Consider the following 17,267-nt stretch of genomic DNA (forward strand, 5'->3'; position numbering starts at 1 on the left):
AGGATGTGGCTGAATAACCATTTAAGAAAGAGATCACGGGTGCAATTCACGGACTTAATCAGACATCTCAGCAGAAGCCAGGAATAGAGATGGGATTATATCAGCAAAGACATTGCCAATTTGAACTAAAGAGGACAGAGAAAGATGCACAGAATGAAGGAAAGCTGTTGGACTTCCTGGATTCTGTAAGCATATATGTGCTACAGTGGTCCCTCCCTTATCCATGGGGAATACATTCCAAGACCCCCAAGGGAAGCCTGAAACCACAGATAGTACTGAGTCCTATAACTACTATGTTTTCTCCTACACATACATATCTATGGTGAAGTTTACAAATTAGGCACAGTAAGAGATTAGCAACAATAACTAAAAATAAATTAGAACAATTATAACAATATGCTACAATAAAAAATATATGAATGTGGTCTCTCTCTCAAAATATCTTATTGTATTGCACTCAGCCTTCTTGTAATGATGTGAGATGATAAAATGCTTACATAAAGAGATGAAGTGAGGTGAATAATGCAGGCATTGTGAGGGAGTGTTTGGCTACTCCTGATCTTCAGGCTGCTTTTGGAAAATGAACCCTCTGATAAGGGAGGACTACTGTATTCTTCAATGAAAAGTAAGAATGACCTAAAAAATGATTCAGAGAACACCAGGCTGCCAATCCCACCACAGGACTGGGGGGGTGGCTTTTCCTCCTTAGTTTCAAAGATCTCTCTGATTTCGGTGGGCCAGGATGATGGCCCCGCCCAGTGCTTCTGGGACATGGCTGCCCTTGAAGACAGCTTTATGGGTGGGGCTCTTCAAGAGCGCCAAAGGGATGGAGTCATCCCATAGAGCCATCTAGATGCTGTCACTCTGGTGGCCTGTAAGGCACGGCATCCAGCCAAAGAACACTATCCCTGAGGATTAACATCTAATGGAATTTGCTTTGTTAGGCTCTGGACTTGCTTGGGACCCATTACTTCTTCCTTTTTTCCTATTTCTCTCTGCAATGGGAATGTCTATCCTACCATCATCTTTTGGAAGCACATAATTTGTATGGGTTCACAGGTACACATGTGGAGAATAATTCTGTCTCAGGAAGGTTTATATCTGGAGACTTACCCCGATGTGGTTTAGATGACATTTAGATGAGATTTTGGACTTTAGACTTTACAGCTGATTTTGGAATAAGTTAAGACTTTTGAGGTTGTCGAGGGAGAATAAAAGCATTTTGCATGGAAGAAGAACATGAAGTTCAGGGGCCCAGGGGTAGAAAACTATGAACTGAACTGCATCCCTCCAAAACTCTTATGTTGAAGCCTTTATGCTCAAGTGACTACATTTGAAGATAGGGCTTCTAGGAGATAAATTAAGGTTTAATGAGGTCATAAGGGAGTGGTCCTATCTCAATAAGACAGGTAACCTTATAATAAAAAAAAAAGACAAATCTGTCTCTCCACCACCCCTCCCTCCCATGCTCCACATGCATGGAGCAAGGAAAGGCCACATGAATACACAGCAAGAAGGTAGCCATCTACAAGCCAGAAGGAGAGCCCTCACCAGAACTTGACTATGCCGGCACCCTGATCTTGGACTTTCAGCTTCCAAAACTTCTATGAGAAAAGAAGTTTCTGTTGTCTAAGCCACCCGGTCTGTGGTATTTTGTTATGGCAGCCTAAGCTAAAACAGGGCTTAAATAAAACATAACGTAGAGTCACTACAATAATACCCTAATATAAACATGTATATGTATATATGTTTTGTTTTGTTTTGTTTTGTTTTTTTGAGATGGAGTCTTGCTCTGTCACCCAGACTGGAGTGCAGTGGCGTGATCTCGGCTCACTGCAAGCTCCACCTCCCGAGTTTACTCCATTCTCCTCCTGCAGCCTCCCGAGTAGCTAGGACTACAGGTGCCTGCCGCCATGCCCAGCTAATTTTTTTGTATTTTTAGTAGAGATGGGGTTTCACTGTGTTAGCCAGGATGGTCTCGATCTCCTGACCTCATGATCTGCCCACCTCAGCCTCCCAAAGTGTTAGGATTACAGGTGTGAGCCACCGCACCCGGCCCCGTGTCATTTGTTTTTTAATCTGAACACAATACACTTGATTCTCCTTCATACTCACCTCTGGGTCCCGATCAACCCATAATGGAATCAACCAAGCCAAGCCTTGCTGAGCAGGAACGTGTTCTTCACTATGACTGCCCAGAGGCAAGAACCAAAGTGACATCCACTCCTAGAGGGAAAAAAGGGAAACAGAAACACTCTAGGGAAGTTTCTAAAAATAAAACGCAGGAAGGTTAAAACAATTATGAATTTTTAATGAAAACAACATAAAAATGTATTTTAGACTTGGTTTTAATCCATTATTCAGCCAAAACAAGGCAAACAAAAAAAACTCAGTTTCTCCTTAAAAAGTTAAACATAACAATTTTTTGAAGCTATTTTTCCCATGATTTAGACAAACTGTAGTTTTCCAGTGAATGCAGATTTTAATCAATTTCAAATAAAATTCAGATTTGCTAATATACAACTTCTAAGAAATATTCTAGTAAGAAATCATTCTTGTTTCCTAAAAAGAAAAGTCAAAAGAGACATTTTCATGCAGCAAGTTTATGTGCTTGAAATGTGTTGGACACAGCACATTCCCTTTCAAGCAACTGTTCAGAAGACAGACAGCTTTAATGCGCTCACCGAGCTCCCAGCCTGGGCCATCATCTCATGGGATAAGTGAAGCAAGCAAAGAATTGTGCTCTTTGTAACACCTTTTCCCATGAACGACATAGCATTTCCTCCACGTTCCACATAAAAAGAAGTAATGACCTGAAAAACAAATGAAAACAATTTCATGGTGTCTCTATTCTTAATGGTATATAAAGATAAATATGTAACTGTCTACTGACTCATATGAATTGAATCCTTACCTTATAAAGTTGTAATATTTTTAGTTTATATACTTAAAAATGAATAACATGGTAACTTTTATGTTATGGGTATTTTGCCAGTGTTAAAAGACAATATTCTTCAGCCTGCATAACATAGCAAGACCCAGGTCTCTACTTAAAAAAAAAAAAAAAATTAGCCAGGCATGGCAGTGGACACCTGTAGTCCCAGCTACTGGCGAAGCTGATGAGGGAGGATCACTTGAGCGCAGGAGTTGGAGCTTGCAGTAAGCTATGATTGCACCACTGCACTCAGCCTAAGTTGTAGAGTGAGATTCTGTAATTTTTCAAAACAAAAACAAAAATTCTTAGTTTCAATATTTTTCCTTTTAAAGTCTGTAAAAAAAAAAAGATGTGCAGTGCCCTCTTAGTACACAGTTGTAACTCAGAATATGCTTATAATATTTTTTTAAATGTTATAGCATCCTTTTAAAGAGTTTACAAATAATTTGTGCTCATTTTCAAGGGGAATGCTTCCAGCTTTTGCCCATTCAGTATGACACTGGCTGTGGGTGTGTCATAAATGGCTCTTATTATTTTGAGATATGTTCCATCAATACCTAGTTTATTGAGAATTTTTAGCATGAAGGGATGTCGAATTTTATTGAAGGCCTTTTCTGCATCTATTGAGATAATCATGTGGTTTTTGTCATTGGTTCTGTTTATATGATGGATCACATTTATTGATTTGTGTATGTTCAACAGGCCTTGCATCCCAGGGATGAAGCCAACTTGATCATGGTGGATAAGCTTTTTGATGTGCTGCTGGATTTGGTTTGCCAGTCTTTTATTGAGGATTTTGCATTGATGTTTATCAGTGATACTGGCCTAAAAATTTCTTTTTTGTTGTTGTGCCTATGCCAGGTTTTGGTATCAGAATGATGTTGGCCTCATAAAATGAGTTAGGGATGATTCTCTCTTTTCTACTGTTTGGAATAGTTTCAGAAGGCATGGTATCAGCTCCTCTTCGTACCTCTGGTAGAATTCGGCTATGAATCTCTCTGGTCCTGTGAATCTCTCTGGTCCTTTTTTTGGTAGGTAGGCTATTAATTACTGCCTCAATTTCAGAACTTGTTATTGGTCTATTCAGGGATTCAACTCCTTCTTGGTTTAGTCTTGGGAGGGTGTATGTGTCCAGGAATTTATCCATTTCTTCTAGATTTTCTAGTTTATTTGCATAGAGGTATTTATAGCATTCTCTGATGGTAGTTTGTATTTCTGTGGGATCAGTGCTGATCTCCCCTTTATCATTTCTTATTGTGTCTATTTGATTCTTCTCTCTCCTTTATTATTCAGGCTAGCGGTCTAACTATTTTGCTGATCTTTTCCAAAAAACCAGCTCCTGGATTCACTGATTTTTTTGAAGGGTTTTTCGTGTCTATATTGCCTTCAGTTCTGCTCTGATCTTAAGTTATTTCTTGTCTTCTGCTAGCTTTTGAATTTGTTTGCTGTTGCTTCTCTAGTTCTTTTAATTGTGATGTTAGGGTGTCGATTTTAGATCCTTCCCCCTTTCTGCTGTGGCCATTTCGTGGCATAAATTTCCCTCTAAACACAGCTTTAGCTGTGTCCCAGGGATTCTGGTACGCTGTGTGTTTGTTCTCTTTGGTTTCAAAGAACTTATTTATTTCTGCCTTAATTTCATTATTTACCCAGTAGTCATTCAGAAGCAGGTTGCTCAGTTTCCATGTAGTTGTGCAGTTTGGAGTGAGTTTCTCAATCCTGAGTTCTAATTTGATTGCACTGTGGTCTGAGGGGCTATTTGTTATGATTTCCATTCTTTTGCCTTTGCTGAGGAGTGTTTTACTTACAATTATATGGCCAATTTTAGAATAAGTGTGATGTGGTGCTGAGAAGAATGTATATTCTATTGATTTGGGGTGGAGAGTTCTATAGATATCTATTAGGTCTGCTTGGTCCAGAGCTGAGTTCAAGTCCTGAATATCCTTGTTAATTTTCTGTCTCGTTGATCTAATATTGACAGTGGGGTGTTAAAGTCTCCCACTGTTATTGTGTGGGAGTCTAAGTCTCTTTGTAGGTCTCTAAGTACTTGCTTTATGAATCCGGGTGCTCCTGTATTGGGTACATATATATTTAGGATAGTTAGCTCTTCTTGTTGCACTGATCCCTTTATCATTATGTAATGCCCTTGTCTTTTTTGATCTCTGTTGCTTTAAAGTCTGTTTTATCAGTGATGAACATTGCAACCCCTGCTTTTTTTTTTTGCTTTACATTTGCTTGGTAAATCACCCTCCATCCCATTATTTCGAACTCATGTGTGTCTCTGCATGTGAGATGGGTCTCCTGAATACAACACACTGATAGGTCTTAACTCTTTATCCAATTTGCCAGTCTGTGTCTTTTAATTGGGGCATTTATCCCATTTACATTTAAGATTAATATTGTTAAGCATGAATTTGATCCTGTTATTACGATGCTAGCTGGTTGTTTTGCCTGTTAGTTGATGCGGTTTCTTCATAGTGTCGATGGTCTTTACAATTTGGTATACTTTTGCAGTGGCTGGTATCAGTTGTTCCTTTCCATATTTAGTGCTTTCTTCAGGACCTCTTCTAAGTCAGGCATGGTGGTGACAAAATCTCTCAGCATTTGCTTGTCTGTAAAGGATTTTATTTCTCCCTCGCTTACGAAGCTTAGTTTGGCTAGATATGAAATTCTGGGTTGAAAATTCTTTTAAGAATATTGAATAGGCCCCCACTCTTTTCTGGCTTGTAGGGTGACTGCAGAGAGATCTGCTATTAGTCTGATGGGCTTCCCTTTGTGGGTAACCTGACCTCTCTGGCTGCCCTTAACATATTTTCCTTCATTTCAGCCTTGGTAAATCTGATGATCATATGTCTTGGGGTTGCTCTTGTCAAGGGGCATCTTTGTGGTGATCGCTGTATTTCCTGAATTGGAATGTTGGCCTGTCTTGATAGGTTGGAGACGTTCTCCTGGATAATACCCTGAAGAGTGTTTTCCAACTTGGTCCATTCTCCCTGTCACTTTCAGGTATACCAATCAAACGTAGGTTTGGTCTTTTCACATAGTCCCATATTTCTTGGAGGCTTTGTTCATTCCCTTTTATTCTTTTTTCTCTAATCTTGGCTTCATGCTTTATTTCATTAAGTTGATCTTCAATCTCTGATATCCTTTCTTCTGATTCATCGATTCAGCTATTGATACTTGTGTATGTGTCATGAAGTTCTCATGCTGTGTTTTTCAGCTCCATCAGGTCATTTATGTTCTTCTCTAAACTGGTTATTCTAGTTAGCAATTCCTCTAACCTTTTTTCAAGGTTCTTAGCTTCCTTGCATCTGGTTAGAACATGCTCCTTCAGCTCAGAGGAATTTGTTATTACCCACCTGCTAAAGCCTACTTCTGTCAATTCATCAAACTCATTATCTGTCCTGTTTTGTTCCTTTGCTGGCAAGAAGTTGTGATCCTTTGGAGGAGAAGAGGCATTCTGGTTTTTGGAATTTTCAGCCTTTTTGCACTGGGTTTTCCTCATCTTCATGGATTTATCTACCTTTGGTCTTTGATGTTGGTGACCTTTGGATGGGGCCTCTGAGTAGAAGTCCTTTTCATTGATGTTGATGTTATTCCTGTTTGTTACTTTTCCTTCTAACAGTCAGGCCCCTCTGCTGCAATCATTTGGACCAACAATGACTTTGTTTCAATATTCACTCACATAAGCCTTACTCTATTCTTTAAAAGATGAATTTAGTCATTAGTAGTACAATACCTGTTTATGTAATTAATAAATTAAGCAGATAGTCCCAAGAGTAAATGTTACCCTGCTACAACTGCTAACAAAAGCGACAGATTTCTTCCTAATATTTTACTGCCATTTAACATGAAGACATAAAGATTTTCTGCTTGACATGGTTTATGAAGCATGAAACAAACTCCTTTTTAAACCAAAGCAAGATCTGCTAATCAAAATTTTTATAACTGCGAAACATTACATAACAGGGACTGTGCTTTTTATGTATCCTATAGCTAACAAACTTTTACTAAGTTGTATTACCTCAAAGACAACTGAACACAGAATGGACTATTGCCTTTTTGACTACACTTCTTACTTAGAACTAAGCCCTTTTTTCAATTTCTGGTATTTGAAACATAGGTGTGATCTAAAGTCTTCACACATAATTTTAAAACAAAAGCACTTCTGATAGTTTCTAAATATAAATGGGGCAACACTTCACTGATTGTTTAGTTACCGCTGTGGCAAGTCCTCACTTATTCCTGATTTCAAACAGTAAAACTCACTTTCTAGAGGAGACAGACTCTGTAAAAGGTTTATAAGTATAGTATTTATAAATCACATTACAAAAAATGCTATAAACTAGGTACTTATAGGTTGAATTATATATTTTTTTCAATTTTTAAACTTTTAGGTTCAGGGGTACATGTGAATTGTTTGTTACACAGGTAAACTCATGAGAACAAAGTTACAACACATCAGAATCTCTGGGACACAGCTAAGGCAGTGTTAAGAGGGATATTCATAGCACTAAATGCCTCCATTGAAAAGTTAGAAAGATTTCAAATTAACAACTTAACATCACAACTGAAAGAATCAGAGAAAAACAAATCAACCCCAACGCTAGCAGAAGACAAGAAATAACCAAAATCAGAGCTGAACTGAAAGAAATCAAGATATGAAATACCATTCAAAAGGTCATTGGATCCAGGAGTTGTTTTTTTGAAAAACCTAATGAGATAGACAGGCCATTAGCTAGACTAACTGAATTATATTTTAAATGCACTAGAGGAGCTGACTTTCTAAGAAATATTATCACTAACTCTTTAATATACCAGTTTTTAAAAATTCATACATTTCTGATCATAGACAGCATAAAATAACTAATTGGTATACTGAGAGTTGATCCGTTTTCAATATTTATACTTTAAAAATGAAATTTATTTTATTAAAGGGACTCCAGTAAAATTCATATTAAACTTTATAGTACAGCAAAGAGTATTTATAACCTTTAAATCTGTTTTAAAAAACAATATGTGTTTTTGGAAAAAAGTTCTAGATAAGACCAAAGTATGATTTACACTGAACGTGTGTGTGTGTGTGTGTGTGTGTGTGTATATATATATATTATTTAAATCATTATTTAATAAAATATTTTTATTATTTAATTAAATCATTATTTAATAAAAATACAAAAATAAAACATATTTTATAATCATTTATGTCATGTTTCCAAAATGTTTTTCAAACTGTATTTTAATTTAAAAACTATACCCAATATATATGTATTATGTAGCATTTATATTAATTAACTGATTCAGTAACCACTATGTAAAAATGGTTTTTTTTTTTACATGACCTAGCAAATGACTATGCTAGGTCAATGAAGTAGCCATGGGATAGCAGAAATAGTCTAAAGATGATACTTATAAGCTCACAGTCTACTAGAGCAATGCAGAAAACAAAATAAAGGTCCAGGTAGAGTGGCTCATGCCTGTAATAGCAGCACTTTTGGAGGCCGAAGTGGGAAGAACCTTTGAGCCCAAGAATTCAAGGCAAACCTGGGCAACATAGTGAGACCCATCTCTACAAAAAAATTTTAGAAACAGGCAGGTATAGCGGTGCACACCTGTGGCCCCAGCTACTTAGGAGGCTGAAGTAGGAGGATGACTTGGGCCCAGCAGGTTGACGCTGTAGTGAGCTGTGATTGTGCCACTGCACTCCAGCCTACGCAACAGGGTAAGACCCTGTCTCAAAGAAATAAAGTAAAATAAATAAAAATAAAATGTACTAAGTAATAGCCACATACAAATTATTACAGGTATATAACCTACAGGAAAGGCCAAACAATATTAGGTAAGAATCCAACTTTGGAAGAATAAGAAAAGGCTTACTAAAGGAAGGTAAATAAATAAGTTAGAGTTTAAATTTTTTGTACAGACTGCCACCCCTAAAAGAGAGGAAACTATGTGAAAGAAGTAGTCTTTTTAAAACGCATTTTTATTTTGGAAAAACAGCCAGATATAACTGAAAATTCAGAGACATGGGAAAAAACTACAATGGAGACAAAACTCAAAATGCAAAATTATTGAGACTTAGGCTCTTGAAAAGAAGTCTGGACTGAAAAATTTATGTTTCTGAAAAATAATCTGGCAGTAGGTAGAGACTATATAATGGCAAGAAGGCACCCACAGCGTGGAAAAAAAAAAAAACCCAGGAGGTTACAGATACAATTTTATCAGAGAATTCCATGTCTAGAATGTCTATTCCTATCGCTATCCATTTACTTATCTTTCAAAATCTAACTCTACAATGCTTCCTATAAGAGTCATTCTCGAGGTCCTAACACGGTTAACAATCAAAACAAGGCTGACAGATTTGTCCAGGAAGAAAACAATGAGTACTTTTTGGATTCAGACAGTTTACTACCTACACAAACAGCAAAAGCAAAAATAGTCAAAGGTGCCAGCTCCTAGTATCCCTTGCACAGGATGACATTGAAACAAAGGGCCCAGATGACTGTAACACAGATGTGGGACACTCTGTTGCTGAGAAGCCCATGCCAAGTTGCAGTAAAGCAGTTTTATAACCTGTAGTTACGCCCCAAGGAGAGCAAGGAAGAAAGCCTCATAGGAACTTAGGAACCAATAACAGCCTCCTCACTTCCTAACAGACAGTGAAATAAATGAGAATCACCCTTGTATAGTCAGCTGCTCATAAGCCTTTCATATTCTCATGTTCCAGAAGGATCATGGGAAATTCTGCCAAGAATCTGGCATAATCCAGTGGTTATGCCTTGTCTATGAAGCCCAACGGCAGACATGTAAAACTGTCAGGCCTCTGTGATGAGGCTGTTCTCATAGAACTATGTACAACCATATCACTGTCATATTTATTATATCACAATAGAAATATTTTGACCTAATGATAATAAAAACATGGCATAAGGCCATGCTTAGAGGATTAGAGTTAAAAATGCACATTCGAGAAAGACTTTAAAAAAAATCAATGACGTAAGCCTCTACTTTAAAATGCTAGAAAAAGACCTGTAAACTAAACTAAAAGTAGGAGATAATAAATATTGGCAGAAATAAAACAGGAGAAAAATGTTAAACAGAGAATCAACAAAGCCAAAGGTTTATTCTATTAGAAAGATAAATCAAGAAAAATTGAGAAAAGGAATAATTAATGTCTGGAATGAAAGGGGACCTCACCACAGGTTCAGCAGACATTTAAAAAGTAAGATGATTTGATGAATAACTTTATACTAATAATTTTAAAAATTAGATAAAAAGTTTTTAAATTCTACAAAAACACAACTTACTAAGGTTGAAACAAATAAAAAGAAACTCTGAATGATTTTAGATCTATTTGAAAAGTCATTTCAGGCTGGGCACGGTGGCTCACACCTGTAATCCCAGCACTTTGGGAGGCCAAGGTGGATGGATCACCTGAGGTCAGCAGTTCGAGACCAGCCTGGCCAAACTGGAGAAATGCTGTCTTCTATTAAAGTACAAAAATTAGCTGGGCGTGGTGGTGGGCACCTGTAATCCCAGCTACTTGGGAGGCTGAGGCAGGAGAATCACTTGAACCTAGGAGGCGGAGGTTGCAGTGAGCCAATATCGCGCCATTGCACTCCAGCCTGGGCAACAGAGCAAGATTCTGTCTTAAAAAAAAAAAAAAGTCATTTCATAATTTACTATCTTCCCAAAAAGAAAACTGCAAGCCAAGATTGTTTCACAATCAAATTCTACCTAACATTAGAGAACAAAATCATACTAATGCAAATCAGCTATTCCAAAAAAAAAAAAAAGTTATATAAAGGAAAAGAGTTAAAATGGTTGAAAAGGTCATGTTCTTAGAATCTCCCTGCTGCATTAATTCGTCATTCTCCCATTTTAGTCATAAGAATGGAATGATTTTGATATTAAAAACTTAACAAATTCTTTAAGAGAAAAAAGATGCAAAGTTCAAAAAACATTTTTACATGAGGAAATAGGTAGAATAATTCTAAAAACTTCAGAATTCTAAAAAATTGAGAAAATAAATCCATTAATATATAAAAAGAATAATACATCACAACCTAACTGAAATGTTTCCAGAAATGCAAGGTTTAGCATTTTAAAATCAATCAATAATGGAATATAAGAGAAAATTTGTGTGATTATCTTAAAAGATACAGAAAAAAGCAATATACAATTATGAATTAAAAAACAAAGCTCCTAGCAAAACAGGACAAAAGAAAACTTCCTTTAGTTGATTTTTCTTAATTGACAAAAAAACTATAAACAGCATACTGAAGGGTGAAAAATTAAAGGTTTTTGTTTTGATATTGGAAATAAGAATTGCTGGATACATGGTCAATGTATAAAAATTGGCTGTATTTACATATTTCAGTAACAGAAGATAAAATTTCAAAAAAGATGCTCATTTTCACCAAAAGGTAAGAATATTCATAGCGGTAGCATCTAAAACTGCACAAACTGGAATAAAAAGAAAAAACAAATATCCTTTAACATTGTACAGACTGAGTATGCCGTATACCAAATGCTTGGGACCAGAAGTGTTTGAATTTTTGTGTTCTTTGGATTTTGAAATACCTATATCATATACTTACTGGTTGAGCATCCCTAATCCAAAAATTCAAAATCTGAAATGCTCTAGTGAACACTTTCTTTGAGCATCAAAAGTTTCCGTTTATTTTTTTGAAAATGAGGGTATTTATAAAAGTGACCTTCCTTATCAATTAATAAAAATCACTAAAACATTTCACTATTTATGACTTATATAAACAATGCATAATATTCTACATTGAATAGAGTAACATAAAATGCACTTGTGGTCTGGCACAAAATAAAAGCAATCAATAAATAATAAATAAGTACCATGGGCGGGGGGGAGGGGGCGTTATTTTTACTTACCTCAAGGAGACCTGACAAGTACTTCACACAGATATCGAGAGGCTCTGTGAGAGGGGAGTGTGAGCTCCACCCCGGAAACGCAGTGAGGTTAGCCATTCCTCGTAAGGTCCGCTCAAGGGACGGCAGGCCATAGAAATGAGGCGCATCCGTCACTTTCAGACACTGGAGCAGTTTCAGAGCCAGTTGTGTTTGAAAAACGTAAAGAAGTTCCGAGCATTTCCTATGTACGCAGAAGAGGGAAAATCAATCACCAAGGAAGTATAATGGGCTTAATGGGCTATCTTACTGGCTATAAAACGTTACTTAAACTCACAGTAATAGAAAAAAAAATGAACTAGACAAAATGGCAGAAAATATTCTCTATCAAAACGAGACTTTTCAAGGAAACCATAAAATACCAACTAGAGAATGTCATACAAAACACAAGTAACAATTACACTGGGCCACGGGCAGTGGCTCACGCCTGTAATCCCAGCGCCTTGGGAGCCTGAGGTGGGAGGATTACTGGCGGCCAGCTTGGGCAACACAACACAGTGAGACCTCATTTCTACAAAAATGAAATAAAATTTAAAAATAAACATAATTAGCCAGGTGTGGTGGTGCACGCCTATAGTCCCGGCTACTCAGGAAGCTGAGGCGGGAGGATCTCTTAAGTCCAGGAACTTGAGGTTACAGTGAACTAAGAATGTGTCACTGCACTCCAGCCTGGGTGAGATAGTGAAACTCCCACCTCTTAAAAAAAAAAAAAAAAAAGGCCGGGCGCGGTGGCTCACGCCTGTAATCCCAGCACTCTGGAAGGCCGAGGCAGGCGGACCGTGAGGTCAGGAGATTAAGACCATCCTGGCTAACACGGTGAAACCCTGTCTCTACTAAAAATATACACACACAAAATTAGCGGGGCGCCTGTAGTCCCAGTTACTAGGGAAGCTGAGGCGGGAGAATGGCGTGAACCCGGGAGGAGGAGCTTGCAGTGAGTCGAGATTGCGCCACTGCACTCCAGCCTGGGCGACAGAGCAAGACTCCCTCTCAAAAAAAAAAAAAAAAAGGTCGAGGGGATTGCCGGCATGACGGCCGAATAGGAACAGCTCCAGTCTGCAGCTCCCAGCGAGATGGACGCAGAAGGCGGGTGATTCCTGCATTTCCAACTGAGGTACCCGGTTCATCTCATTGGGACTGGTTGGACTGTGGGTGCAGTCCACAGAGGGCGAGCCAGAGCAGGGTGGGGCGTTGCCTCACCTGGGAAGTGCAAGGGGTCGGGGCATTTTTCTCCACCACCCAAGGGAAGCCATGACAGACTGAGCCTGAGGAACGCCCACACAGATACTGTGCTTGTCCCACAGTTTTCACAACCTACAAACCAGGAGATTCCCTGGGTTGCCTATCCCACCAGAGCCCTGGGTTTCAAGCACAAAACTGGACGGCCATTTGGGCAGACACCAAACTAGTTAAAGGAGTTCTTTTTTTCCATACTCCAATGGCACCTGGAACGGCAGAGAGACAGAAGCGTTCACTTCGCTGCAAAGGGGTGCTGAAGCCAGGGAGCCAAGTGGTCTGGCTCAGCATGTCCCACTCCCATCAAGCCCAGTAAACTAAGATTCACTGGCTTGAAATTCTCGTTGCCAGCACAGGAGCAGTCTGAGATCCACCTGGGACGCTCAAGCTTGGTGGGGTAGGGGCGTCCGCCATTGCTGAGGCCTGAGTAGGTGGTTTTACACTCACAGTGTAAACTAAGCCGCTGGGGAGTTCGAACTGGGCAGAGCCCACTGCAGCTCTGCAAGGCTGCTGTGGCCAGACTGCCAGATTTCCCTTGTCTGGGCAGGGCATCTCTGAAAAAATGGCAGCAGCCCCATACAGGGACTTACAGATAAAAAACCCCCATCTGTCTGGGACATAGCACCTGGAGAAAGGGGTGGCTGTGGGCGCAACGTCATCAGATTTAAACGTCCCTACCTGACGGCTCTGAAGAGAGCAGCAAACCTCCCAGCACACCAATCGAGCTCTGCTAACGGTCAGACAGCCTCCTCAAGTGGGCCCCTGACCCCCGTGCATCCTGACTGGGAGACACCTCCCAGTAGCGGCCAACAGACACCTCATACAGGAGAGCTCTGGCTGGCATCTGGCAGGTGCCCCTCTGGAACAAAGTTTCCAGAGGAAAGATCAGGGAGCAATCTTTGCTGTTCTGCAACCTCCGCTGGTGATACCCAGGCAAACAGGGTCGGGAATGGACCTTTAGCAAACTTCAGCAGACTGGCAGCAGAGGGGTCTGACTCTCAGAAGGAAAAGTAACAAACAGAAAGGAACAGCACATCCACTCAAAGACCCCATCCGAAGGTCACCAAGAAAGGATATCAGTGATTGAAAATCAAATTAATGAAATAAAACATGAAGACAAGATTAGAGAAAACACAATAAAAATGAACAAAGCCTCCAAGAAACATAGGACTATGTGAAAAGACCGAATCTACATTTGATTGGTGTACCTGAAAGTGACAAGGAGAATGGAACCAAGTTGGAAAACACTCTTCAGGATATGATCCAGGAGAACTTCCCCAACCTAGCAAGACAGGCCAACATTCCAATTCAGGAAATACAGAGACCACCACAAAGATACTCGAGAAGAGCAACCCCAAGACACATAATCATCAGAGTTACCAAGTATGAAATGAAGGAAAAAATGTTAAGGGCAGCCAGGGAGAAAGGTCGGGTTACCCACAGAGGTAAGTCCATCAGACTAACAGCAGATCTCTCTGCAGAAACTCTACAAGCCAGAAGAGAGTCGGGGCCAATATTCAACATTCCTAAAGAAAATATTTTTCAACCCAGAATTTCATATCCAGCCAAACTAAGCTTCATAAGCGAGGGAGAAATAAAATCCTTTACAGACAAGCAAATGCTGAGAGATTTTGTCACCACCAGGCCTGCCTTACAAGAGCTCTTGAAGGAAGCACTAAATATGGAAAGGAACAACCGGTACCAGCCACTGCAAAAGCATACCAAATAGTAAAGAACATCGACACTATGAAGAAACTGCATCAACTAACAGGCAAAACAACCAGCTAGCATCATAATGACAGGATCAAATTCACGCATAACAATATTAACCTTAAATGTAAATGGCCTAAATGACCCAATTAAAAGACAGACTGGCAAACTGGATAAAGAGTCAAGACCTATCAGTGTGCTATATTCGGGAAACCTATCTCACATGCAAAGACACACATAGGCTCAAAATAAAGGGATGGAGGATGATTTACCAAGCAAATGGAAAGCAAAAAAAAAAAAGGGCAGGAGTTACCATCCTAATCTCTGACACAAAAGACTTAAAACCAAGATCAAAAGAGAAAAAGAATGGCATTACATAACGATAACGGGATCAATGCAGCAAGAAGAGCTAACTCTCCTAAATATATATGCACCCAATACAGGAGCACCCAGATTCATAAAGCAAGTACTTAGAGACCTACAAAGAGACTTAGACTCCCACACAATAACAGTGGGAGACTTTAACACCCCACTGTCAATATTAGATCAATGAGAAAGAAAATTAACAAGGATATTCAGGACTTGAACTCAGCTCTGGACCAAGCAGACCTCATAGACATCTACAGAACTCTCCACCCCAAATCAACAGAATATACATTCTTCTCAGCACCTCATCGCACTTATTCTAAAATTGACCACATAATTGTAAGTAAAACACTCCTCAGCAAACCCAAAAGAACGGAAATCATAACAAACAGTCTCTTATACCACAGTGCAATCAAACTAGAACTCAGGATTAAAAAACTCACTCCAAACCACACAACTACATGGAAAATGAACAACCCACTCCTAAATGACTACTGAGTAAATAACGAAATGAAGGCAGAAATAAAGATGTTCTTTGAAACCAATGAGAATGAAGACACAATGTACCAGAATCTCTGGGACATATTTAAAGCAAAAAACAAGACAAAACAAGGAAAATTTCAGGCCGATATCCCTGATGGACATTGATGCTAAATCCTCAAAGATGTTGAATAGGCATTTCTCTGAAGAAGATACACAATAGCCATAAGAACATGAAAAGATGCTCAAAATTATTTTTCACTGGGGAAATGCAAATAAAAACCAAAATGATACCAGTCTACACCCATTAGGATGGCTATAATAACAAGTGTTGGTGAGGATATGAAGTAACTGAAACACTCATACATTGCTGGTGGGAATGTAAAATGGTATAGCTGCTGTGGAAAACAGCTTGGCATTTCCTTAAAAAGTTAAACATAGAGTTAACATTACAGTTACCATATGAACCAGCAATTCCACTCCTAGTTATATACACAAGAGAACTGAAACACATGTCCACACAAAAATTTGTATATGAGTGTTTACAGCAACACTATTCATAATAGCCAAAAGTAGAAACAGCTCAAATGTCCACCAATGAATGAATGAATAAACAAAACATGGCATATCTATAAATAGAATATTATTCAGTCATAGAAATAAGTAGTGATATTTGCTACAGCATGCAAAGGCCTTGGAAACATGATGCTAAGTGAAGAAGCTAGACGCAAAAGGTCACATTATTGTTTGATTTCATTTATGTGATATATCCAGAATAGGCAAATAGACAGACATAGAAAGAAGACTAGTGGCTGCCAGGGCCCAGAGGAACGTGTGAATAGGGAGGGGCTTTTTCATGGATACAAGGCTTCTTTTGGGGGTGATAATAAAGTTCTGGAATTAGGTAGTAGTGACAGTTGCAAAACATTATGGATATATTAAAAACCATTCAAATGCACATTTTAAAATGGTCAACATAGTGACTTTCACCTTAACTTTTTATTTTTAAAAAACAGAATTCATAAGTAGAGCTATGTATTTGAAAGTCATCAGTGTAAGGATAATCATAAGGTCACAGGCATAGGTATGACTGCTCAAGTAGATTTGTAGATAATTAAGAGAGAACCAGGAATTAAACCCTAGAGAACAAAACGCTGTGTGTGTGCATATGTGTGAGTGCATGTGTGCATGTATGTAGTGAAGGAGACCAAGCATGTACAATCAGGCTGTAACAGATTAAACTGAAACAAAAACAAACAGAACACTATAACTGATTATTACTTAAGTATTTGAAAGAAGTATTCCTTAATTTTAAAGAATTACAAAGTAAAACTTTGAAAATCAAAGAAAAATTAGGTTCTATATAAATGCACCTAAACCTGCAATGTTACAAATGGTACCTGTCAGTAACTTCCATGAAATTGAGCAGCAAGGTATCAAAAAGAGCCATCAGTTCTTTCTGAAGTTGTTGCCTGACAGCAGTCCGGATATCATCTGTTTCTTCTCGTGCCTGTGACTCTGTCAGAACCAAGAGGTCTAACAGTGGGTTTGCATTCTAAAAAATGAAATTTGTAAAAAATATATTTACCAATTGAACTACATA

At 38.6% G+C, this 17,267-nt stretch overlaps 1 protein-coding gene across 4 annotated transcripts in view; it reads right to left on the reverse strand.

Annotated features, from left to right (window-relative positions):
* Nucleotides 1-17,267, reverse strand: part of RTTN (rotatin) — a 209,492-nt gene that overhangs the window by 91,140 nt on the left and 101,085 nt on the right. For all 4 annotated transcript variants that reach the window (XM_033175487.1, XM_033175496.1, XM_033175515.1 and 1 more), the window contains 4 exons: nucleotides 17,065-17,219; nucleotides 11,837-12,056; nucleotides 2,685-2,813; nucleotides 2,116-2,226 (listed from right to left, as the gene is read on the reverse strand). In XM_033175487.1, coding sequence (XP_033031378.1) covers nucleotides 2,116-2,226; nucleotides 2,685-2,813; nucleotides 11,837-12,056; nucleotides 17,065-17,219 — 615 coding nt within the window. The remainder of the gene's footprint in view (nucleotides 1-2,115; nucleotides 2,227-2,684; nucleotides 2,814-11,836; nucleotides 12,057-17,064; nucleotides 17,220-17,267) is intronic.

This window comes from Trachypithecus francoisi, unplaced genomic scaffold (assembly GCF_009764315.1).
Source record: "Trachypithecus francoisi isolate TF-2019V2 unplaced genomic scaffold, Tfra_2.0 Contig01474, whole genome shotgun sequence".
In the NCBI taxonomy this organism is placed as follows: domain Eukaryota; kingdom Metazoa; phylum Chordata; class Mammalia; order Primates; family Cercopithecidae; genus Trachypithecus; species Trachypithecus francoisi.